The sequence below is a fragment of the Aphelocoma coerulescens genome, unplaced genomic scaffold (assembly GCF_041296385.1).
Source record: "Aphelocoma coerulescens isolate FSJ_1873_10779 unplaced genomic scaffold, UR_Acoe_1.0 HiC_scaffold_75, whole genome shotgun sequence".
Lineage (NCBI taxonomy): Eukaryota > Metazoa > Chordata > Aves > Passeriformes > Corvidae > Aphelocoma > Aphelocoma coerulescens.
Genome location: NW_027184061.1, coordinates 1,566,044 through 1,590,170, shown reverse-complemented (window position 1 = coordinate 1,590,170; position 24,127 = coordinate 1,566,044). Strand labels below are relative to the sequence as shown.

General features: G+C 54.2%; 1 protein-coding gene and 1 pseudogene across 1 annotated transcript; one reads left to right on the top strand and one right to left on the bottom strand.

Annotated features, from left to right (window-relative positions):
• Positions 1-1,670: 1,670 nt before the first annotated feature.
• LOC138102426 (serine/threonine-protein kinase PAK 3-like) lies at positions 1,671-21,303 on the bottom strand. The gene is made up of 12 exons (XM_069000136.1): positions 20,721-21,303; positions 20,615-20,653; positions 20,265-20,277; positions 19,837-19,921; positions 7,050-7,641; positions 6,794-6,853; positions 5,916-5,964; positions 4,783-4,892; positions 3,900-4,017; positions 3,405-3,504; positions 2,789-2,985; positions 1,671-1,880 (listed from the first exon to the last, which is right to left on the bottom strand). Exons 1-12 carry the CDS (start codon positions 21,077-21,079, stop codon positions 1,671-1,673), a joined length of 1,932 nt encoding a protein of 643 aa, XP_068856237.1. The 5' UTR covers positions 21,080-21,303.
• Positions 21,304-22,243: 940 nt separating this feature from the next.
• LOC138102438 (zinc finger protein 850-like) overlaps positions 22,244-24,127 on the top strand; it is a 385,524-nt pseudogene continuing 383,640 nt past the window's right edge.

Here is a 24,127-nt window from a genome sequence, read left to right as displayed (position 1 = left end):
TTGATTCGATCCCTGTCTGCACCATGCCATAGGGCCTCCAGAGGCCCAGGGAGGTGTCTGGGTGGCCCCAGAAGGCGCTTGCAGGACCCTGGGGCAGCAGGGAAGGAGCAGGAGCATCCCTGTGGTGCTGGGAGAGACACCCAGAGGGGGCCACCCCTGGGGCCCAGGCAAGAGCTGCATTCAGGCAGCCAAATTCATGCAGGGTCTGCCCGGGCGGTGCCAAGGACCAGTCCAGTGAGCTCCTGTCCTCTTTCACCTCTTTGTATTTCTTTGTATTTATTTCTTTGTATTTATCCTTATTATTATCTTTGTATTGGCTGAGCAGCAGTTCATGGCAATCAGTAACATTTTCTGGAAGTGATAGTTTCTTTCACTCCTTCCTACCTACAGCTCCCTGGCCCTATCTAAAGCAGATTCACGGGCTTTGTTTGTTTAAGTCACATTCACCTTATTCCTTCCCCCCTGTAACTGCTGGGGCCCCTCCCCTGCTTGCGCTCGAAGGTGCCACCGAATGCGTGTCCCGGGATCGCATCTCCCCGCCCGCAGCCTCCAGCGCCCGCCCTGTCCCGGGCTGGCCCTGGGCTGGCGGCAGCGAACCCGACAGAAACCAACGCCCGCGAGGCCACCGGGGCTCAGAGCCGTGCAAGGGAAGCTTTGGTTTGCAGGGACGGAAGGGCCTGGGCTCCTCCCCTGCCCCGTTTGACTTGGGTTAGGATTCAATATTTTGGCCGACGTGGGAGGGGAAAAAGGCGTGGTTTTTCTCCAGCATTGGGCGGGTTTTTGCCTCGCCTGGAGCACTTGGGCCTTCCCCGGGCCCCCTCTGCCCTCTTGCAGAACCAGTGGCATTTCCCACCCCACGCGGTTTGTAAACAAGAGTCGGCTGCAGTCGAGAAGGCTCCAGGCGCCTCCTTCCAGGCTGACTCTGCCGATGCTGAGGCTGCTCTGGGCTCTGCCGGGGCTCTGCTGGGGCTCAGCTCTGGGCAAGGCTGGGCCCGTTCTCCCCTCGCATTGCTCCGGGCAGCTGAGTCACGGGGGAACAAGGAAGGGACACGTCAAGGGACTTGAGGTTTAACAGAGCTTTTATTCAAAAAACTGCCATAACTACCAGGCTGTCCTAACCACCATAACTAACTAGCAGTGCTAACTACCGTAACTATCCACTTGTCCTAACTACTATAACAAAAAGGTGTCCGCAGGTGCTTCACATCCTCCGCTGCTCCTTCAATTGCTTTGCTGCAGCGATCAGAGGGCTCAGGCTGGAGAGAGGCTTGGCTGATGATAAAAATGGGTGCTGCCCAAAGGATGAAAAAGAAAGAAATCAACTGTTACTTTCCCAAGTCAAGCTCCTCACAGGCTCTGTTGCAACAGGACAAAGGGGAATGGTTTGAAACTCAGGAGAGGGAAGCAGGCTCAGATTAGATCTGAGGCAGAATTTTTTTATCAGAAGAGTGGGGAAACACTGGCAGAGGGTGCCCAGAGATGTGGGAGGTGCCTCCTCCCTGGAAACATCCAGGCTCAGGTCAGGCAGGGCTCGGGGCCACCTGATCTGCTTGAAGATGTCCCTGCTCTGTGCAGGGCACCTGGTCCAGATGACCTGCAAAGGACCCTGCCAGGCCAAACCAGGCAAGGATTCTGCTGGCTTTGCATGTGAAAAGCAGCGAGACTGGACACTATTGGAGGGGGCCCCAGGAGAAAACCCCTCCCTCGCGCTGCTGTTTCCCCTGCAGCCGCTTCGCATCCACCTGCAGCAGCTCCTGGGCAGACCAGCGCCGCTCCTCGTCCGGCTCCAGGCTGCACTCCAGGAAGTCCCGCAGCAGAGCCGACAGGCGCCTGGGCTCCTGCAGCTGCGGGGTCCCGTTCTGCCGGATCAGACAGCGAGCCTGCGCGGAAAGCAAACACTTCTGAAAAAGCTCTGCCAGCTTCCTTCACACCCACGAGTGCTCACAGCGACGCCGGTTTCTCAGCCCCAGTCTCCAGGGACACTTTCCACCCTGGCAGAGATGCTGCTCAGAGCTCATTCTTCTATGCCAACCAAAAAAGCCAAACGCTTCTGCAGCCACAGCCATTCCAACATCCAGATGATCTTGCCTTGAGAGCCAATGTCATTGGCTGACTTTGTTAGTTGGAACCTCCATCAGAAATAGCCCATTTTGCTTCTCCAAATACGGACACCAGCTTTACAGGCCATTTGCAAGAGTCACTGTGGTCTGCCTGTGGTATTTCCAAGGATTCTTACATCAAATGCATCCCTGCAGTGCCACTGACACTCAAGTAAATGCATTCAAGATGTTCCATCCCAGAAACTGCCAGGCAAGGAACCCGAGGTTTGGGTTGCTGAAAGCTCAGCCTTGGTGACATGGAGAAAGTAGCTTGGGCTAGGAAAGAAATATGTTAGACTATGGGGATGTTAAACAATCATCTTCATGTTTTAGACAAGTTTCCCAGTGAGAAGAGTCAGGGGGAGTTCATCTCGCAGAACCTCTTTCAGAAACTCCTTCAGAAAACTTGTTGGGTTTGGGTGTGGGGTTTGGGGTTGGTCTGGGGTTTTCTGCAAGATTAGAGCTGATGCTCTGGCTTCATGTTTTCAGGTCATCCTCACAGACAGAAGAGCTGCAACAACTTAAAACTCAAAGCAAATTCTGGAGACTGCAGAATATTCATCTGTGCTCAGGCTCGAACCCTCTGGGAATTCCCTTCCTGATGGGCAGAGCCCTCTGGCTGCTCCTCCCAGGGCGGGGTCCCTCTGTGCTCACAGGCCTCTGCAAACTCTGGGAAATTTGCCTCTTACCATGGCCGCCGTGTGCTTGAAGTAAGGAGGTTCTCCTTCCACCATCTCGATGGTCACAATGCCCAAGGACCAGATGTCCACCTTGGGGCCATAAGGAGAACTGGTCACAACCTCTGGGGCCATCCAGTGAGCAGTGCCCACCATGGAGCTGCACTGCTCCTGCTCAGGGCTGAGCTGAGCGCAGAGGCCAAAATCAGCTGAGGACAGAAACAAACACTGTCAAAGGCAGCTGGAATGAGGAAACCAAGCACAAAGATTGCCCACTCTCAGTCTGAGAATGCAGGGCTGAATCCAGCTGGAAAAGTCCGCAGGGCTGTAGCCAAGGCAAGATGGAAGTGGACCCTTAAAGGAACCCTCAGCTTTCATGCAGTGGCTTTTAGTGATTCCCTTGAAGCTTCAGATTCCAACTCCCGCCCCTCTGCAAGGGCCACACCCAGAGCAAAGCCACTGCTGACACCCTGCTCCTCTCCTGAGCTCTCTGCATGGGGCAGCCGCTCTCAGCTGGCAGCAGGGGCCGGGCACCGCCACCAGCAGCACTTGTGGGGCTCTGGCCGTCACTGGGAAGCAGCCCCACACCCGCAGCCCGGGAGCGCCGTGCCTGACCAGGAACACCCACCCAGCTTGACAGAGCCGTCCATTGCCAGAAGGATGTTGGAGCTCTTCAGATCTCTGTGGATCACCCGGTTTGAGTGGAGGAAATCCAGGCCCTGCAGACACTGAGAGAGAGCAAGAAACACGAGGGTGGAAATCCATGGCCGGAATACACAATCCCACAAGAAAGGACAGTTTAGAATTCTGCCAGCAGCAGCTTTGCTGTGCCAGGCCAGGAGTGCAGTGCAGACAAGCTCCGGGCAAATGGTTCAAGGCAAAGCTGAGAACAGCAAATCAAATCAAAAAAGACAGAGAGTCCCACAACAGCAGGAAAGAGGACAAGAACAGAGTGGAAGTGCAGTGACACTGGCAGGCCGTTCACTTCAGAGGCTCTTTCTTCTGCAGCTCATAAAAACAACACAGAAACAAAGCTCTGAGCATGGAGCCACTCCTCTTCTCAGGCCCTGCTTGGAAGGAGCATTGTGTCCAAGCCATGGGAAGCACGAGCAGGATCCCTCACCTCCCGACTGACAGCTGCCATCTCTCCTTCAGCCATGCGTGTCTGTCTGACAATGTCCTGCAAAGTTCCTCCATCCATGTATTCCATCACCAGCCAGAGATCTTCATCAACAAGGAAGCTGGAAGAGGCAAACAATGGCGTGGAGATGAACATGCACTGCTCAATTCCCTGATGGAAATGCCTTGAGTGGAGTTTTGTTTCCAGGTCACTTGTAAATGAGGACAGAATCCGATGCAGAGACATTCCTGCCAGGCTGCACAGTCCTTGGGATCTGCACAGTCTAAAGGAGAAGGAGACGCCTGTGGGAAAGGAGAGGCCTTAGATGGCAAGCAGGTGAAAAATGCAGTTTAGCAGCAGCCCAGATCAATGTGGAACCACAACACTTGCCCCCAGCTGGTTCAGCATCTGAACTCAGCATTTCCACCGTTCCCTCCAGAACAAGGCAACACAACTTCCAGAGTTATCCAGGGCAGGAGGCCGTGCGGCACTTAGGACAAAAGTGGTCAAGTGTTTGGAAAACCTTGCAGAAAGTCCCTTCAGAAACAGGCAAGGCCATTGCAAAATGGGTACACGAGGCGTTTCTGGAAACAAGAACCTGGTCTTCCTGGCATCTGCAGCAATGGAAAAGAGTTGGGAAGGAGAAGCCAAGGGAAATAATTTCTGACAGGGTTTATCAGCACTTGTCGTAAGACCCAGAAAATTGGGTCAACTTGAAGGAAAAACCAAACCAAAGCAACAAAAGCACACGGAGGGAGTGAACTGACAGGCTGTTGTTTTGGGAAGCTACGGCCGGGTGAGGCTTTTTCAAAACAGGCTACAGACTGCGGATGCCAGGAGAGATTAACGCAGGGCCCGTGCACGGGATAAGAGCTGAAGCACTCACCTGTCCAAAAAGCTGACAATGTTGGGGTTCTTCTTGTCCTTCAGGACCAGGATCTCATTCACGGCTCGTTCCCTGTTCTGCCCTCTGAGACTCATTTTCTTTATGGCCACCTGAAAGGACATTGCAGCCCTTGAACTGCAGGAGTCTGGGGCAGGAGGCCGCAGCAAACACGGAGCGAGTCTTTGCGGAGCGACGGAGCCGGGCTGTGCCAAACTGCCTTGGGATGGGACACCCGGGCTCAGCAAGTGACATTCCCACAGCCCATTTCTCTGCTCGCTGCGGGGCCGCTCACAGGACACAGGGCCAGAGACATTTGGCCTTGGAAGCTCTGCAGAAATGGGCCCTCAGCTCTCAGCCTCAAAGCTCTCACAACATTCTCTGCACCTGCAGTCTTCTCAAACCGCCTTAGTTTACCACCACTCTCATTATCATTCAAACACATTTTGCAAGCAGGAAGTAATTCTGGTTCTGTGAAAACAGAGCAAAACAGCCGGGAACCCTTTAGCAATCCTGGGGGATTTGGTCATGATTTCAAACGCAACTGCTCTGTTTGGGATTGCACAACAGAGCAAACACGCACAAACATTGCTCAGATGATCCCTGTCATGGGCTGTCACTGACACCAGACCCAAACACAGCTGCAGGGTTTAGGAGAGAGTTTTGCTCTGCACATCCATCTTCTCATTCCTCTCCCTCTCTCTGGGAACAGCTGCAGTAGGACTAAAACCCCAAACTGATCCCAAGAAGGATCTCTCCTTAATTAGGTCTTGAGGTATCCTTTGAAGATGAAACGCAGGATGGAAAAACTGCTAAACAGTGTTCCTGTCCAAGGCTGGGATGAAGATAAATTAGGCCTCAGCCTCCACCAGCTGATGCACTGATGTTTTCAGATATGAAGACCAAGCCAGCGTGTCCTGCTCTGACAGACACCACTGCCCTCCTTGCATTCCTTTGGGCACTTCAGAAGGCTCAAGTCTGTCCCATCCATGCTCTGCAGGCTGACACTGCTGTGCCTTCAGAGGAACAGCCTGTGCAGGAAAGCTCTGCTGGCCCCCCAAAGCTGCAGCCACAGCTCCCAGCAGAGGGGAAAGCCCTCGAGAGCTGCCCGACGCGCTGGACGTGGTGACACTGACCTCTCCTCCAGTGGCCCTGTCGAGTCCTTTATAAACGGTTCCGAAAGCCCTGGAGACAGAACAGCAGAGAAGAAAGAAGCAGCGCTTTAGGCCCTGGGAGTGAAAGCCAGCCCAGACAGGAGATCTCTGCTGCCTGCAGCGTTTACAAAACACCTGGGTGCATCGACCCTTCAAACAGCAGCGCAGCAGCCACCAGCCCTGTGCCACACAAGGTGTGCGAGAGAAAACTCAGGCCCAACACGAAGGAAAAGGGCTGGAGCAAATCCCAAATGTCCACACTGAATTACTTTAGTCCAAAACCTAGGGTGGGAGCAGGTGTCTAAAGAACTGGAAAAGAATGTATTTCATCCTTTTCCATTTCCTGCCTACGAGCTGCAGGATCCACAAGGGCCCTGCCATCAGGCAGCTGATGCATTTTCCCCTCAAGTGCAGCAGCTCTGTGTCTGTTACTGAATGTACGGGGCTTACTACCTGTGCTGAAAAAGGCACTTATTAGTTCATCTCTGGTTTCTGTTTCTAAACTGTTACGTTGATAATCCTGACCAGTGGATATTTTTGGAAGCAAACAATTTGAAAGGAATCTTCTTGAGAACTGTTTTCTGACAGGCACCAGATGGTGAGCTGCTCTTTCAGGCAATCAAATTCCAGGGACAGAAGATCTTCCAGGTCCTGCTCCTTGCTGCAGCAGGACACTGCCAGCCTCAGGGGCCTCTGACGGTGCCTTCTGACCACAGTTACCAATTCTGATCAGGACTGAGAGACAGCAGGATCGTGGCCCAGTGTCTGAAGCTGTTTGCAGCTTGCCTGGCTTCTCACTTGATCCTGCACCAGCAAATACCTGGCCCCTGCTTGTGCAGAAGTAACTGCCGTGCACTTACCCTTGGCCAACCTGCTCCAGTTCCAGGTATTTCTCGGCAGGCTCCCCCACGCTCACGGTGCTCCCTGAAAGAAACCACATGGAAGACGCTCCCTCCCAGATGGAGACCCCGCCTTGCAGCAGGGCCAAAATGCAGCCCCACTCCCTGGGGCCGGGAGCCCCTTGCTCTCAGCTGGGCAAGGACAATAAATGACTCTGTGACATTCAGCTGCACAGCAAGCCTGGGTGCAGCTGATGCTGAGACACACACGCAGCACCCTGCTCTGGCACACAGCAGCACAGCAGACGTACTCAGCTGCATCAGGCACCACTCCTCTCTGCCCTCTGGCTGCAGGGCTGTGCTGCTGTCAGAATGTTCAGCCCAGGATCCCGCAGCAGAGGGAGGTTCAGTGTCCTCTTCCCAAGCAGAGGGCGGTTCCCCATCCTCTTCCCAAAATGCAGCAGGTTCCTGGTCCTCTTTCCAAGCCATGGGACGTTTACTGTCCTCTTCCCATGCCGGGAGAATTGCAGCCTCCTCTTCCCAAATCACAGGATGTCCTCTGTCCTCATCCCACGCTGGGAGATGTCCGTCGTCCTTGTCCCATGGCACTGGAGCCTTGTTGTCCTCGTCCCACACTGGGTCATGTCCACCATCCTCGCCCCACACCACAGGAGCTTCACTGTTGTATTCCCAAACCGTGGGATGTTTGCCCTCATCTCCCGGGACAGAGGGAGGTTCACTGTGGTCTCCCGGGACGGAGGGAAGTTCACCATCATCCCCCAGAATAGCGGGAAGTTCACTGCTGTCTTCCTCCTCTTTGGAAGCACAGGGAACCAGAGGAGGAGCTGATGCTGCTTTTGTGCCCTGTGGACAGATGGTAGTGTGAGGGACGGGAAGTTCTATCTCAGTTATCGCCTTATTTATCCTCAGCTACACATCCAGCCGCACTAAGCAGAAATGGGATTCAGAGCTGTTCAAACTAGGAAGGGGCTAAAGTCGACATTGCCACTTATTGCTGGGCATTCCATATTCCACCGTGGCTAAAGCCAGCAAGCAATCTTCTGCCTGCAAAACCAGACCTGCAGCTCTTCAAAAGCTCTTCAGCAGAGAAGGAGAAAAGTGCCAGGGATCCCTTTGCTGCTGCGGCTGCTGCTGCAAAGACACTGGCAGGAACTTTCCTTCAGCCTCCCAGGCTGGCACTCGACTGCCACACGCCAAGCTCACAACTCTCTGCACAATTCCCACCACCAAAGGTTCCTTTCCCACTCACCGAAGGAGGAGCTGCTCGGGATCCACGCGTGAGGTGCCCTGCAACGGGACAGGGAGCATGAACCAGATGCTGTTAGGAAAAACCTGCCCGTGGTGGGAACTCCCACGGAGCAAGGACACCCCGAGAGAGCATTTTGCTTCCACAACATCCCTCCAGGAGCCACAGTCCCTTCGCACAGCAAGCAAGAGAACAGCACAGAATCCTGGGCTGTGTCAGCTCTTGGCTGCAGCAGCCAACGCAGGGAGTTCCAGGCTCTGCTGGCACAGACTCTGCGCTTGAGGGAACAGAACCCCCCCGGCTCCATTGCAAATGCTGTGCACGCCCCGCTGGCTGCAGACACCCCCTTTTTCAGCTGCAGCTGCTGGCAGGAGCTCTCCCAAACCAGCGGTGTCTTAATGGCAATTTGGTTACAAAGGCAGCTCAGTTCCACTGGGAGAACAGAAAGCACACAGCAAGCCCGAAGGCACCGACGCTGCAGCCAGGGAAAACCTCGACTTACGTGCCAAGTGGGCTAAAAAATACCCCGAATAAGCCACAGAGTACAGAGTGCAAACTGCAGCAACCGCTTGCTGGATCATTTTGGCCGTGCTGCACACGTGGCAGACTGTACCCCTGCAAGCACAGAAGGACACCCGGCAGGGGCTGGGCTGGCTGCTGAGAATGCCTCGGGCAGGAGGATCCTCCGGCAACCAGCGGGCGCCCAGAGCCGCTCTGGACACTGAGGGCTCCGTGCCCACAGCAACGGGAACACGGCGAGGACGCGGCAGCGTTCCCGTGACATCACAGCAGCAGCTCCCGCAAGAACCGCCTGGAAGGTTCTCCTCTGTCACAAAGGAGCACAAAGGATCCTCCCGGGGCACAGCCTGTTGCTCAAAGCATCCAAGAGGAACCCAGAAAATGCAGCAGACCAGGACAGCCCAGAGCCGAGCCTGAACAACGAAATCAAAGCCATGCACTGATGCTCCGAATTAGGGGCGGGAGTCGGGAGGCTGCAGGGCTTCCCAAGGAGCCAGAGGCAGCCAACACGCAGGGCTGGGCAAGTCGGGCCGGGAGCAGCGGAGAGCTTTGTTTCCCTTCCCAGCTGAATGGCGGCTCGGGCCGGGCCCGTTCCAGGGCTGTTCCTCAGCTGCGGCTTTCCCCTCACGCAGCCCGGGGGGCGCTGGGAGCGCGGGGCGAGGCTGGGCCGTGTGCAGAGCCCGCCCCTCGCTGCGATTGGGCGGTGCTGCCGTCAGTCGTGGTTCTGGCGCGCTGATTGGTCGGAGCGGGGAGCAGCCCGGGCCCGGAGCCGCCGGCAGGGCGGCCGTGGCGCAGCAGAGGCGCCATTGGCGGAGCGTCTGTGCGGGCCCGGGAGCGGCGGCGGCGGCCGGAGCCCGGTGAGGCGGCGGCGGAGCTCGGAGGCGGCCCCAGCGCAGGTGGGAGCCGCGCTCGGTTCTGGCGGGGCTCGGCGCTGGCTGCGGGCGGAGGGGGCGGCAGGGGGCTGGGGCGGGTTCGTTGTGCCGTGTGGGCGCCGTGTTCGCCCTGGCGTGAGGGCGCTGCGGGAGCGGCTGCCCGCGCTCTCCTTGCCGCTGCTGCCTCGGCAGGAGCCGGTGCCGGAGCAGCGCTGGCTCGTCCCGGCTGCTGTGGGTAGGACAGAGGTGGCTGCCCCGTCGGCGGGAGTGTGCGGGAAAGTTCCCGTGGCCAGAGGTTTGTGTCCCCAGAGGAGCCGGAGGAGTCCTGTAAAAGGAACTTTATTCCTGGACCAAGGGAGATGCCACGGGGCATTTCCCGTGGGGTCTGTCCAAGTGTTGGAGGACGCAGCCTCCTTTTTATGCCGATTTCCCGGCCGCATCTCCGTGTCCCTTTCCCCCGTGGCTGAGGTCCTTGGAAGGTACAGACTTCCCGATGCGCCTGCTGCATGTGCCCCTTAATGTGCACCCCCACTTTGTATAACATCCGATATTCATGGCTCTGTTAAGGCTTTGTTCTTCTTCGGGAAGTTCAGGAATTTCACAAGAGCTTGGCTGAGCAGCAGTTCGTGTCAATTAGTAACATTTTCTGAAATTTATGGTTTCTGTCTTAGTTCCTTATCTCCAAGTCCCTGTCCCTATCTCCAATGGGATTCACAGCATCTGTTTGTAAAGACACGTTCATTTTTTTCCTTTGAATCCCCCCCTTCTTATTTTTTCAGTGCTTCTCTTTACAAACTTTAAAAATGCCTTAATCTGTTTTTCCTGGGCCTTCTTTGGTTTTGGGATTATTCTCAGTGACCTCATTCTGTGTCCTTTTGTAGCCGTTTCTGGGTCAGGAGGCCTGGCTGCCACCTGCATGCCCTTGATCCCCTGCTGAATGAGCTGCACTGAGCAAGGTGTGGTGCATGGTAAAAAGATGAGAGTTGCTGTAGCACCTGAGAGGAGAAACAGCATTGGTTTAATGCATGGTCTGCCAGGGAACCACGAAAATGTGTCCCATACCCACCCTTTCCTCGTTTGGAGCAGTACATGAGCTGCTTTCTTCTTTCCTTTGTTCTCTGTTTCACCACTTTTCCTTGGCCATCTCTTTGCCAAGAGCAGTTTGAGTCCTTTAATTTTCCCCAACCTCCTGGTCCTTCTGCTGAAAGAGGATCTGATGCCATCCCAGGGTGAAATGTGGCGTTGCTCATGGGAGTGGATTGGTGGGTGAGAAGGTCAGGAGCTGGAGCTGTGTGCTTGGTTCTGATTTGGAGGACAGCTTGTAATCTAATGATGCACTGAAATGATCAGTGGGTTCTCTGGCACCTGGTATGAATTCGTTTGCGTTCCCAGGGGCTGCTCCATGGTGTTGTAGGATTTGTTCTGGTGGCCGTTCATCTTTTCCCCATTTTTGGGCGCTCCCAGAAATGCCAGGGATGCATCAATTGACCTCTTTTCTCTGATTAAATCATCACATCCTTGGATTCCCAAGTGATTTCGCTGACCTTGTGTCAGCAAAAGCAGCCCAGTGGTCAAACCCACCCTGTATAACACAGACAGTGCCAGCAGATGTTGGAGTGGGGAGAGGGATGATTCCCCCCCGCTTTTGTGAGTGAAGTTCTCCCAACATTCTCCGTTTGCTGTTTTCCTTTGCAGCTTCAGGGATTTCTGTGGCAGAGTCAGAGATGCTCAGTGTGGGCTCTGCCTTTAGCAATGCAAATTCCGTCTGTGCAGGGAGGCAGAGCTTGGGGTGAGGGGCAGAGGGAATCAGCCCAATTCCTCTGGCAGGCAAGGAGAGCCTGGCACATTGTGCACACTTCCCCCAGCAGAGATAATTTGCATTTCTAAAGCTCCTCTGCTGGCTGCCTGGAAGGAAGCTTCTCTTCCAGGGCAGCCATCAGGTGACTCACAAGTGGGCCCCCCCAAAAGCGGCGCTTTCCCCCCCCTTTTTTTTTTTTCATATTTTTAAACTGTTTATGAGGGAAAGGGTCAGTTTTAAAGCTCTTCCGGTTTTGCAAAATGCAACCTACAGGTGAATATTGAAAAACCCATTCCAAAATTCTGCCATCACTAACAGCCACGCACACACATACACAAAAAAGCCCCAAAGCAATAAAGATTTTTGCTACTTCTTGTCCTAAGACTAAAAATTGACTCTCAAACCTTTGGCCCAAATCCAACTGACAATATCAAAGTAGGATTATTAAGAAAACGCCTTCTAATGATGTAATCTTGTCACCAAAACTGTGGGAAGAACAAAAACTCTCCAACAACCTTTTAAGTGTATGAGGATCAAGGCTGAAGAAAATGAATGCAGAAGCTAAGTTTTTAGTAATATAACATTGAACATTTATTAGTAGAACAAGGGCAAATCACAGCCTGGGGCGCTTGGCAATGTTGCCAGAGGCGCCCTCCATTCATTTTACTGTGGGCTTAAGTACTCTCCTGAACTGTTACATATTCATTAACCCAGAAAGGAATTTACACTTCCCTCCCCTGTCCCGTTTCTGCCCCTTCCCCCAGCAGGACACTGCCTCAGTCCTCTGGATCGCTTCAGAACTGCAGACAGGCCCCCTCTCTCCGGTGCCTCCGCAGTCTCCAGCCTCATTTGCAGCTGCCAGTTCCCTTGGGCGGTGTGAGCTCTGATGAGGTAACAATCTTCCTGGGATGCATGCGGTTTATCTTCTTTGTTTCTCTAAGATGTCTTGGTTCCTGGCTCTGTAGTTTCTCAGCTCAAAAGACATGTATTACCATGTGTTTATTAATACATTTCTTAACATACTACAACTATTTCAAAGTTACAATTTACCTTAATCTTGTTTCTACTTAAATACATTTTACCTTAACACTATTTCTACACAATCCATCATCACTTGTAAGTGTTAAAATCATATCTGTGAAAGACAACATTTATCATTCACTCATTTATCACACCAGGGTAAGGAATTCACTCATTTATCACACCACGGTAAGGAATTCCAAACATGAATTCCGGGGGAGATAATTGAATATCTGGCCTGGGTCTGGCTCTTCTTCCTGCCAAAGCCAATGGCAGCAGCTGTACCCGTGGCATCTTGGTTTCTCTCAGCAGCTTCAGAAGGTGTTTCTTTATTTCCCCATTCATTCTTTCCACCTGACCCGAACTCTGGGGGTGCCAGGGCGTTTGGAGGTCCCACTGTGTTCCTAAAGCAGCCAGAATGGCCTGAAGGATCTTTCCTGTAAAATGAGTCCCCCTGTCTGTGTCTATTGCTTCCACAATCCCATCTCTTGGAATTGTTTGTTCCAAACATGCCTTAAGAACTGATGCAGGGATTGCTGAAGCAGTTGGAAATGCTTCTGCCCTGCTGTGAGCTGCCATGCTGTTAGCAGAAGATATTGAAGCCTTCCTGCTCAGGGCATTTCAGTGCCAGGCTCTTCCAGGCACCCCAAGCTGGGCCCTTTGAGCTGAGCATGCGGGCGCTGAGCTGCGCTTTGTCTCCTTCCCTTTGCTTAAGAGCAGCGTGTCTTGTCACTCTTTTCCCTTCTGCTGCCCTTGCAGCCCCATCCCTAAACACCTTTTCTCCCTCAGGCCAGGGAATGTCTGGTAAATCTCTCCTAGGCCGGCTCTGGAGCTCTGTCACTTGACTGCAGCCATGGGTTTCATGCCAGCCCCGTGTCCAGGGCCGTTCAAACAGGAGGCTGGGTTCAACCCTTGCCCTGTCCTCAACTCTGAATCCTCCTGTTCCATCCAACAAGTTTCATTCTGTAAGAACCCAGCGCTGCTCATCCATTTAGAGGCTCCTTTGGTTAACAAAGCTTTACCTTGATGCCAGGCTTGAACAATGAGAGATTCTGCTGCTGTCAGTTTTCAGGCCTCAGTTCCCATTAAAGCCGGGGCTGCACAATTCTGCAGACAATGAGGCCACTCTCTGGCCACTGGGTGAAACATTTGAGCCCAGGAATTCCTTTGGCATGGCCCTGATTAACATCCACATGCAATTCAAATGGTTTTTCCCTGTCTGGGAGGGCCAGGGCAGGAGGCTCAGTTAATCTGCTTTTGAAGCCTTGAAAATTGTGCTTTCCTTCTGGTGTCCATGATGGGGTTTCTTGCCTGGCAGGAGAGGAGAGTTGTAGGGAGAGATGCCTGGCTCCAGAAGCGCTGCCTTTAGCAGGGACTCAGTAAGAGGCTGTAACCCCTTCCTTGCCTCCCTTGGAACAGGGTATTGCTTTTAGACACCACTTGTCCTGGATGCTCCAGAGGAATTTGGAGAGGCTCCATATCTGATTTTCCCTATTTCCGTGGGGCTGCCCACACTTCTGGGTTCCCTTCAGCAGAGGCCTTTGCAGACATTTGACACCAAGGTCCAGCAGCATTAGCCTCTGTATCTCCTTTGACAATATGAATTTGCATTCCCACTTCAGCCACCAAATGCCTTCCCAGTAAATTATAATCACAATTAGGAACAAACAGAAATTGATGCGCTTCAAACCCATCCCCCACATCTACTCATAGTGGTTGAATAAAACACCCCTGCTCATCTTTCCCACTTATTCCCTGGATAATGAAAGAACTTCTTGACAATTTCCCCCCTTAGGTCTCAGATTCGGAGTGGATCGAGAGGCCCCTGTGTCCATCAGGAGCGGCCTCGTCTCGATCCAGACGTGCCCTGAATGTTCTCAAGGGCTCTGGTGCGGTGGGTCCCTGGTCTGCTGGGAGCTCTGCCAGCCCTGACAATCCATGTCCATGTGGGGTGGACTTGCTGGTGCTGAGGGTGCTGCTGTCTGTGCTTGCAGTGTCCTTCTGGCCTGCAGATGGACCCCTGATTCCTTGCCAGGGGCTGTTTGGGTGGGCTCTGCCGTGCCGAGGAGGGCAATGCCTGTGCCAGGTGCTTGTGGCCGCCGCCGTCCCCTGGGTGCTGGGACCCCCTTGGGCCCTGCGGTTCATCCCTGGGGGGCTGTAGAAACTCTGCCATGGCCTTTGCCTTCACCTTGGCCTTTTGCTCATCCCTTCTTGCATTGCCCTGCTGAGCCTTTCTGGCCAAGTGCTGCAGGGGCTTCTTGTGCCTCTCCTGCAGCCCCCTCAGTGCCTGTGGGTGCTCATCCTCTGACAGCTGCTGAGCTTTCTGCAAAATCATTCGTTTCTCCAGTGACCCAAACAAGATCGATAAAAGAAAATCCTGATCCTTCCACATCCCGCAGCCTCCTGGGGGCCGGGGGCCACTGCCGGCCCTGCCCGGGGGGTGTTGGGGTCAGGCAGTGCCCGGCGCTGAGCCCCGGCTGCCCCACAGCCCCAGCCCGGCCCCACAGCTCCCCACAGGCCCCCAGCCCGTGCTGCCCTGTCCTGCTGCTCCCCACCACAGAGAAACACCCTGAAATACTGACCTCCTTGTTTCCCTGTCCCGGAAACCGGGGATACAAAGAGATGTAGCTGGCCCTGAGGATTAGAGGGTTTTGGCCCTTTTTGAGGGTAAGATCGGGAATGGTGCTGTAAACATTCCTGTTCTCACTATTTTTCTCTTCCTCCTCTTTTCCATCTTCCTTTTCCTTTCTTACCACATAGATTCCTCCTGCTGCTGTTTGCCTTAACCATATTCCTGCACACTCCCTTCAACCAATCCCTTCCCAGCACACCAACACCATCCGTCCCCTGTTGCTGAGACTCCTTCTCGACTTCCCTTTTTACTCCTGCCAGGTGTTCATGTCCTTAATTAGCTCTGGGAGAATGTGCAAACTGCCTCAACATTGTCCCCTTTTGTTTGGGAAACGATGTCCATGGCTCTGTTCAGGCTTTGTTGTTGTTCTGGAAGTTGAGGAATTGAGCAGGAGCTTGGCTGAGCAGCAGTGTGTGTCAGTCAGTGCCATTTTGTGGAGCTGCTGGTTTGTGCTGTCACTTGCTTGTGTGCAAGTGCGTGTGGCTGTGTCCGAGCAGATTCAGAGCATGTGTTTGTAAGGAGCCGTTCCTGTTCTTCCTTCCATGGGGGTCTCCTGTGTGCCGGTTTCCTCAAATTTAGAAATACATCCTCTGAGAGAAGGCACAACCACCCCTCACCCACCAGGTTCAGGAAAAAATGAATTTTCCTCAAAGGAAACTGAAAGAGATAAAACCTATTTATTTAACAAACAAATAATGAAAGGATAATAATGCTAAATAATAAAACCTCTTGATCTGCTGAGAGAAACCTGGGAAAATTTCAGAGTCCTTCCGTAGATCTCTCTCTCCCCCTCCTTGGAGCTGGGACAGGGTGGTGGGCCCACCTCCAGGGCCAAGGCCTCTGTGGAAAGTCCTCCCAATGTATCCTGATGTTGAAACTGTCCAGCAGAGAGAAAAGGGAAAAAAGAAAAAAGTCCCAGAAAAAACAAACATTCAAAAAACTGAGGAAAAAAACTGCTGAAAGGTGGCTGGAAAGAAAAGCAAGCCGGGTGCTTCCCTTCCCTCTCGCTCTCCTGCCGCAGCTGAAAAAGTAATCTCTATCTCTCTGTGACCTTGAACAAGCTGCAAACTGCTTTGGGAAGTTTTGCTCAGTTTTTCCTTCCCCCTCTCAGAGGGCATAGAAAGTGTCTTGGGGTGACCTTATGATGTGTATCCCATATCACTGCCTATGCCCAGAAATTAATTTTTTGTGCCTTTCTGTGCCTCTAAACTGAGCCTGAGAGGGGGAAGGAAAAAAAAACTGAGCAAAACTTTCTCAAAGCAGTTTGCAGCTTGTTCAAGGTCACATAAAGATAGGAGGTTGTTTTTTTTTCCCCAGCTGCGGCAGGGGAGCGAGGAAGCACCCGGCTTGCTGTGTTCCAGTCAGCTTTTGGCCAGTTGTTTTCAGTTTCTGGTTCTCCGGAGAGAGAGACTGAGAGTTGGATTTTACTTTTCCTTCTCTAGAATTCTGGATTTTCTCCCTTTGCTACTGCACTGCTTTCAACCTCAGAGCACATCGGGAGGACTTTTCATCGGGCACAGAGGGCCTGGCCCTGGGCCAAGCCCCAGCTCCAAGGAGACCAAAGGGAGGACTCTAACACTTTCCCAGGTTTCTCCTCCACAGCGAAAGATTTTACCATTTAACCTCATTTTCCTTTCCCGTGTGTTTGTTAAATAAATAGTTTTATCTTCTTCACTTTCCTTCGAGGAAAATTTTTTTTTTCCTGAACCTGGTGGGGGAGGGGTGGTTGTGCCTTCTCTCAGAATATATATTTCTAAATTTGGCCAAACCGGTACAGAAAGGCACAAGAATTAATTTCTGGGCAGAGGGCAGCGATATGGGATACACATCATAAAGTCACCCCAAGACGGGGGGATTTTGACACTCTCAGACCCCCAAAATTCCAGGAAAAGGGGGGTTGAGCACTCCCAGAGCCTCAAAAAGGTGGAAAAAAGGAGTTTGAGTACCCTCAGTCTCTAAAACTCCTGGGATCAGGGGGGGTCTGGGCACTCTCAGCACCCTCCAAAATCCTGGGAACAGGGCAGTTGAGGAAAACCCAGAGCCCTAAAATCATGGGAAAAGAGGAGTTTGGCTACTGCAAACACCCGGTTGCGTTAAACTCTGAAATCCCACAGAAAAAGTCCCCCCAAAAGAGCTCCCACCTCACCCTCCACTGGTGCATCCACACCGGGGAGAGGCCCTACGAGTGTCCCCAGTGTGGGAAGAGCTTCTCCAGCAGCTCTGCCTTGACCCAACACCAACGGAGGCACCGCTAAGGGAAGCCCTGCGAGTGCCCCGAGTGCGGGAAGAGCTTCGTGCGCTGCTCCAGCTCCATCCCCCGTGGGAGGATCGGCGTTGGATGATCCCCAGTGACCCCCGTGGGGCAGAGCCCTGGTGACCCCCGTTCCGGGTGATCCGTGCTGGGTGGGGGGAAGGTGTTGGAGAGATTTCTTTGCCTTCTCCTTGTGCTGCTGGGATTTGGTTGGGAATAAATTCCCTCCCTGTGCCCAGGCTGGCTCTGTTGTGCCCATGCCGGTGCTCGGGGCGGGATCTCTCCTGCTCCTTCTCTCAGCTCCTGGGCCTTTCCTTGTATTTCCTGTCCCTGTGCAGTAGCAGAGGGCAGGGACAGAGCGGTTTTGGTGTCTCCCGGCATCCAGGCAGGGCCAGCCCAGCCCCGGGGGTTGTGAGGGGCTTGTGGGGGTCCCCCGTTTGCGGGATGTCCCCGCTGGAGGAGGGTGTGCCCCCCATTGCTGCTGCCCCAGCCCTCAGGCAGCGCTCAGCCAAGCAGAGAATGCCCTCAGCTGAGGCCTCATTTTTGGCACAGCTGAGCCCCTGGACATCTTCATCCCCATCTTGGAGTGCACCTGAGCTCCTGGATATCTGGGACTGAGCAACTCCAGGAGTTAAAATGCTGGAAAAGGGGATTTGGGGCACTGCCACCACTGAAAATCCCAGGAACAGGGGGGTTGGGGAACACATAAAGCCCAAAATCCAGGGAACCAGAGGGGTTAGGGAACACCAAAACCCCCGAAATCCTGGAAGAAGATGAGTTTGGGCATCCTCAACCTCCCAAAATCCTGGAAAAAGAGGATGTGGGAACATCCAGTTCCCCAAATCCTGGACATATGGGGGTTTTTAGACTCCCAGACCCCCAAAATGTCAGGAAAAGGAGGGTTTGAGCACTCCCAGACCCCAAAGTGGTGGAAAAGGAGGAGTTTGAGTACTGTCAGTCTCTAAAAATCCTGGAATTGGGGGGTGGGGGGGCACTCCCAGCACCATCCAAAATCCTGGGAACAGGGCAGTTGAGGAAAACCCAGAGCCCTAAAATCATGGGAAAAGAGGAGTTTGGCCACTGCAAACCCCAAAAATTGCGGGAAAGGAGAACAACCCTGAAAAAAGAGGAGATTGGGACAACACCCTTCCCCCAAAAAATCCCCAGATGATGAGGAAGGAGCGGGAGAAGGGCCCGGAGAGAGGAGGAGAAGGAGGCGGGATTAGGAAGGAGGAGGAGCGGGAGGAGAGATGGAGGAGGAGGCGGGGGAGGTGGAGCCGGAGGAAGAGGAGCGAGAGAGGCAGAGGAGGAGCAGGAAGAGGAAAAGCAGCAGGGGAAGCGCGGGGTCGGAGCCCGCTCTGTCCGCTGCAGCCCCGGGAGCATCCCGCAGGTGAGCGGGGAGGGGGAGCTCGCCCCAAATCTCTCGGGGGCTCTGTAAGAGACGGTCCGAAGATCCCTCATCTGCCTCACGATCATCGCCAGGGACAGAGACTGAACACAGGAGGCCTGGCCTGGCTGAGGTGGAGTGTCTGGAAATTGATGCAGGTCACAATGGACTGCGCCGTTCTCGCTGCCCAGGCGGGAAGGACTGCGCTGAAGCGGAAAGGAATGACCTGTCCTGTACACCTGTCCTGTACCTGCTTCCCAAAGCAACGGGCCCCATAACAACGGCTGTAGGTTTCCCCAGCTCTTGGCCAGCTGCCCCTTACTTCTGAAAAGGGCTATAAAGGGACTTTCTAAATTAACCGAGACGAGATCTCCCCACGGAAAGAAGACAAATCTATTGGCAGGAGACCACGAGGACTTCGTCTCATCCGTTGGTAGCTATTCCCCCCCACCCCCTTCCTCTCTACTCTTTTTACTTTGTTTTCTTTATCTCTCTCCCTTTCTCTCCTCTATCACATTACCGTGCTGTGGGCACTTAATAAAGGTGCACTGTTCTGATTAAAACTGAAATCCCTTGTGTCCTTTTACACTCTGAGATCGATAAATGAACCATCACAACCCCCGCTTGTATTAGCAGATCGTGACGGGGTCCCCGAGTGGCGTTTTCTCTTGGGGGGTGTTTGGAGCTCACAGCTTCTGGAATGGAGCCCCAAATCTCTTTGTGGGTCCCTGGGAGGGTTTCATTTTGGGGCGGGGGAGGGGGGGGGCGATGTTTGGATCCTGCAGGACCCCAAAGCTGAGCCGCAAATGCCCCTTCGGGGGATATTTTGGGGGCTCCGTCCCGGTGCTGGGGTGGGAGGGGGAAATCGGTCTTGGGCCCCCCCCAGGAGAGCGGTGGAGGGGAACGCCAGGAGCCCGGGGTGGGGTGAGGGGAGAGGGGCAATTCCAGAGCTGGGGCACCCCCGGCAGCCTGGAGAGGGGGTGAGGCTGGATAAGGGGGGACCCCTGAGATTGCTGTAAGCCTGGAGCAGAGAATCAGGGGAGAAGGGACCCCTGGGACCCCTAAAATCCCTGGATCATCCCTGAGCAGGACCCCAGAGAGGGGAGAAACCCAGGAACCAAGGGACCCCAATGAGGCCAGGGAAAGGAGAGCCCCAGAACACCAAAGTGGAGAGATCAGAGAGGGGGAAGTGCTGGGAGGGTTTTTTGGGCTGAATTGTGGTGGTTTGGGGTTTTTACAGACACAAAAGCCCTGGAGACTCCTAGAGATGGACCTGGGCAGGAGGAACCCCCAGCCCAAGGCACTCACCCCTTGTTTTTCCCCCCAATCCAGGATTTGTCATTCCCAAGGCGTGGCCGGATGGAGGAGGAGGAAAAGGCCCAGAGATGCCGCACGAGGTGGGGCTGCAAACGCAGCCCAGAGAGATCCAAGGAGGAAAGAGCCCCCCTATGCCGGGAAGGCAGCCGGAGATCCAGGCGGAGCTCGGAGCTGGGGGAGAAGCTTCAGTGTGGGGAGAAGCCCCACAAGTGCTTGGAATGTGGGAAGGGCTTCAGCTACAAATCTCAGCTGAGGGCACACCAGAGGATCCACACTGGGGAAAAGCCCTATGAGTGTGGGGAATGTGGGAAGAGCTTTAGGCAGAGATCCCACCTGGTCATCCACCAAAGGATCCACACTGGGGAGAGGCCCTATGAGTGTGGGGAATGCAGGATGAGCTTCAGAGACAGCTCCCAGCTGAGGGAACACCAGAGGATCCACACTGGGGAAAAGCCCTACGAGTGTGGGAAATGTGGGAAGAGCTTCAGGCAGAGGCCCCACCTGATGAAACACCAGGTGATCCACACCTTGGGACGACCACATGAATGTGGGGAATGTGGGAAGAGCTTCTGGTGGAGCTCCAACCTGATTGAACATCAGATGATCCACACCGGGGAGAGGCCCTACGAGTGTTCTGAGTGTGGGAAGAGGTTTCACACCAGCTCCAATCTCCTTGTGCACCAGCGGATTCACAGAGAGGAGAGGCCCTTCCGCTGCCCCGACTGTGGGAAGGGCTTCAAACGCAACTCCACCCTCATCACCCACCAGCGCATCCACACTGGGGAGAGGCCCTATGAGTGTCCCCAGTGTGGGAAGAGCTTCTCCAGCAGCTCTGCCTTGACCCAACACCAAGGGAGGCACCGCTAAGGGAAGCCCTGCGAGTGCCCCGAGTGCAGGAAGAGCTTCGTGCGCTGCTCCAGCTCCATCCCCCGTGGGAGGATCGGCGTTGGATGATCCCCAGTGACCCCCGTGGGGCAGAGCCCTGGTGACCCCCGTTCCGGGTGATCCCCGCTGGGTAGGGGAAAGGTGTTGGAGAGATTTCTTTGCCTTCTCCTTGTGCTGCTGGGATTTGGTTGGGAATAAATTCCCTCCCTGTGCCCAGGCTGGCTCTGTTGTGCCCATGCCGGTGCTCGGGGCGGGATCTCTCCTGCTCCTTCTCTCAGCTCCTGGGCCTTTCCTTGTATTTCCTGTCCCTGTGCAGTAGCAGAGGGCAGGGACAGAGCGGTTTTGGTGTCTCCCGGCATCCAGGCAGGGCCAGCCCAGTCCTGGGGGTTGTGAGGGGATCGTGGGGGTTCCCTGTTTGTGGGACATCCCTGCTAGAGGAGGTAAAACTGGAAGGAGGGAGGTGTGGGGGAAAGGTGTTTTTAAAAGTCTTCTTCTCATTATCCTACTCTGAGTTTGTTAGCAATAAATTCAATTCATATCTCCAGTTTTGAGCCTATTTTTCCTGTGACGGTGTTTGATGAGGGATCTCTCCCAGTCCTCATCTCAGCTCATGAGCCCTTGGTTAAATTTTCTGTCCCCTGTCTGGCTGTGGAGGGCAGGGAGAGAGCGGCTGTGGTGGGTGCCTGGCATCGGGCCAGAGTCCCCCCACTCCAATGGGACACGTTCCTGTGTGGCCCTGGGCTATGGTGCCACGGTTGCTGTTGCTTTTGTCTTCCTTATGATTTTATCTTTTGCATGCAATGCTTGTGAAGTGCCCCCGCTGTCCCTTGTGTCCCCTGGGCACCGACAGCCCCGGCCCTTGCCCTGCTCCCCCTCCCACGTTCCATCCCGGCTGGCGGAGCCTTGGAGCTGCCGTGGGGCTGCCCCGGGGGCTGCGGCCCGAGCCGGGGCCCCTTCCCAGTGCTCCCAGTCTGCCCATCCCGCCTGGAGCAGCCAGCGAGGGCTTCAGCTGGGGCGGCAGAGAGGCGCTGCTGGGGGGTCCCACCTCCGCTTGGCTTGGGTTGTTCTTCCTAAGCTGGGTATAAACGACTTTGGGAGTTTTGTGCCACAAATCTCTCCCCTCGTGCACTCAGCCAAAGGGGTTTTGGGGCGGTTTTCCCCTTTTCGGGGAAATTAAAGCCATGCACTGATGCTCCGAATTAGGGGCGGGAGTCGGGAGGCTGCAGGGCTTCCCAAGGAGCCGGAGGCAGCCAACACGCAGGGCTGGGCAAGTCGGGCCGGGAGCAGCGGAGAGCTTTGTTTCCCTTCCCAGCTGAATGGCGGCTCGGGCCGGGCCCGTTCCAGGGCTGTTCCTCAGCTGCGGCTTTCCCCTCACGCAGCCCGGGGGGCGCTGGGAGCGCGGGGCGAGGCTGGGCCGTGTGCAGAGCCCGCCCCTCGCTGCGATTGGGCGGTGCTGCCGTCAGTCGTGGTTCTGGCGCGCTGATTGGTCGGAGCGGGGAGCAGCCCGGGCCCGGAGCCGCCGGCAGGGCGGCCGTGGCGCAGCAGAGGCGCCATTGGCGGAGCGTCTGTGCGGGCCCGGGAGCGGCGGCGGCGGCCGGAGCCCGGTGAGGCGGCGGCGGAGCTCGGAGGCGGCCCCAGCGCAGGTGGGAGCCGCGCTCGGTTCTGGCGGGGCTCGGCGCTGGCTGCGGGCGGAGGGGGCGGCAGGGGGCTGGGGCGGGTTCGTTGTGCCGTGTGGGCGCCGTGTTCGCCCTGGCGTGAGGGCGCTGCGGGAGCGGCTGCCCGCGCTCTCCTTGCCGCTGCTGCCTCGGCAGGAGCCGGTGCCGGAGCAGCGCTGGCTCGTCCCGGCTGCTGTGGGTAGGACAGAGGTGGCTGCCCCGTCGGCGGGAGTGTGCGGGAAAGTTCCCGTGGCCAGAGGTTTGTGTCCCCAGAGGAGCCGGAGGAGTCCTGTAAAAGGAACTTTATTCCTTGTGAGGAACGAGACAACTCTTTGTAGAAATTAAAACAATTTATTAAAACAAAAAAAAAATTGAAAAATTGCAAAAAAAAACTAACAAAATATAAAAATTTGGGATCCAGATGGCTCGAGAGATATGCCCCAGGAGCGCAGGGATTCAGGAACTTTAGGCTTAAGACAGCTCTGAACCTCAGGTAGAGAAAAAAAATAAACTTGCAGTTTAGGCTGGTCAAAAAGAAATCTATTTCTAAAAAGCCCCTAGAAAGGGGTAGGCTTCTCCAGCACTGCCTTAGCAAGCTGGAGAGGAAGGGACAATGAGAGTGGGCGTGTCTTCTCTTACACTTTTATAGCTTTTGCTCCGCCCACAGTCCGCCCACAGTCCGCCCACAGCCCACCCCCCTGGTTCAAGGCGGTTGGTGTTTTCCCCTTGACAGACCACCTCTGTCCACCAATGGCTCCTCCTGGTCAGAGGGGTGATATTAGTTGAGATAAGGGTCATGTGCTTATGGGGCTGAGCTGTTTGTTGCAACTGGGGTTTTTAAAATCTGCCTTGAAACCAAGATACAAGTAAAACATAAAAAAATACATCCAACACATCTTAAAACACTTGTAAAAGTATACAGTAAACACAGGAAGACCATAAAAGCTTGATTATTGTACCTGGACTGATGGATTGATTTTAACATTCAATTTAAAAATATTAAGCTCAAATTAATTAAGGCACTTAATATGCAAAGACCAAGCACAAATAGGGATTTCATGTATGACAAGTCCCCCCTTTTTCTCTTATGCTCACATCTTTGGTCTTTGCATTTAAGTGGAGGTGGATAACTCTTCAGGGATAGATTCAAGCTCTTTAAAACTGTCCCACACTTGCTGGGCAATTTTTCTCTCCTTTCTAGTTTTCTTATTGTTACTATTATTGATATGCATAATCTTTTGAGCGAATGGTGGACGCTGCTGTTGTCCTTGAAGATCCTGGATCAGTGGCATGCTTTGGACGACAGTGGTGATTAGACGGATGAAACAAGGGATTAAACAAGGGAGAAAAATAAGTCCTGTAAGGGAAAGTCCAACAATAATTAAGGCTTTCTTCCACCATTGTCCTTGGAAAATATTTTCCCACCATTCAGAAGTGATCAAGGGCTGCCATTTCTGCACTGGAACATGGGCTAGTTTCCTGATGTTTTGGGTAATCTTGGTGATGGCTTCGCCGTGATCATCAATATGGATGCAGCAGTCTGAGGTGTTAAACTTGCCACATACTCCACCTTCTTCAGCTAGTAAATAGTCCAATGCCAGCCTATTTTGGTACACGGCTGCTCGAGTTTGCCCTTGCTGTGTGTTAAGTAGTTCAAGAGCAAGAGAGGTCTCATTAGTGATTACCTCAATTAGTGCTTGCAGTCTGATGATCCGGTTTAGCATGTAGATGGGAGTTCGGTACCCCCAGCTC

Bases quoted from the DNA above. Each gene is read 5' to 3' on its own strand.
- LOC138102426 (XM_069000136.1), bottom strand. From the start codon at position 21,079: ATGCCGGGAGACACCAAAACCGCTCTGTCCCTGCCCTCTGCTACTGCA. The intron at 6,854-7,049 runs GTGCTGCGTGTG...TCTTTCAGGGAG, and splicing joins CTGCTGTGTGCCAGAGCAGG to CACCGTGAGCGTGGGGGAGC. The intron at 5,965-6,793 runs GTAAGTGCACGG...TTCTGTCTCCAG, and splicing joins CTGGAGCAGGTTGGCCAAGG to GGCTTTCGGAACCGTTTATA.